Genomic DNA, 869 nt, shown 5'->3' with positions numbered 1-869 from the left:
TCTTTCCCTTCCCAAAGACAGACATCTGTATCAGTCGTTCTGCCCTGCCCCAAGATGGCACAACACAACACCAAGATATTGAATAAGGAGTAATTTTATTGTTTTTTAATCAGATTTGTAGATAACCCTTGTAAGGCTGCCTGAAGGGCACTTGGGAAACAAGACCCAGGAGCGCTGCAGCCAGCACAGCTCTGAACCACCCCCTGCTCTGGAGACCAGTGACCCACAGGAGTCACACACACCAGTGCCCAAAAGGCCTCCGAGGTGGCTGTGCTGCTCCTGCCGCGCCAGGGTCATCGCAACTGTTGGGTATAATCTTTAAATACGTAAAAAGAAACAAAGGTGCTGCAGAATTGACTCGCTCTTTGCTTTTGTGATTTATCTTTTTAGATACACAATCAAAAGGATAGGTTGTTGTGTACTGTTCAGGAAATTGCTGTCACAAACTCAGAAGCAGGTTAATAAATAAGAGCTGGAACTTACTTGCTAGTGTGAGGTGGCTTTTTTGACTGAGAATGGCCCCATATTTGTTCAGAGCTAAGCACTGGTAAAATCCTTCATCAGACAGCTCTCCTTTCTTCCCTTCCACCTCACTGATATACAATGAGCCATTGGACAAAGTGTAGATCCGTTCATTTTCAGATACTTTGCCTCCGTTTTTCAGCCATGTAACAGTTATAGGAGCTTCACCACGGGCCTGGCAGTCTAAAACCACCGGATCCTTCCTTGAGACTGTAACGTCCTGAGGCTCTTTCACAAAAAAAAGTTCACTAAAGCACCACACTCCTGAGAGAGAGAAAAACAGATTTTGCTGTAAGTTCAGAGGGGCAGGTTACCGAGCACACTTGTGAGCAGCGAGTCAGCCTGCC

General features: G+C 46.0%; 1 protein-coding gene across 1 annotated transcript in view; it reads right to left on the bottom strand.

Annotated features, from left to right (window-relative positions):
• The window catches only part of PRTG (protogenin), a gene marked incomplete at both ends in the record, with an annotated part of 71,820 nt that extends 71,009 nt beyond the window's left edge, over positions 1 to 811 (bottom strand). The window contains one exon of the mRNA XM_010017049.1: positions 484 to 811. Within this exon, the coding sequence (XP_010015351.1) occupies positions 484 to 811 (328 nt within the window). The remainder of the gene's footprint in view (positions 1 to 483) is intronic.
• Between the last annotated feature and the right edge of the window lie 58 nt (positions 812 to 869).

Source organism: Nestor notabilis, unplaced genomic scaffold, assembly GCF_000696875.1.
Source record: "Nestor notabilis isolate BGI_N333 unplaced genomic scaffold, ASM69687v1 scaffold29496, whole genome shotgun sequence".
Classification (NCBI taxonomy): Eukaryota; Metazoa; Chordata; class Aves; order Psittaciformes; family Psittacidae; genus Nestor; species Nestor notabilis.
This window is presented reverse-complemented; position numbering and strand designations above follow the sequence as displayed.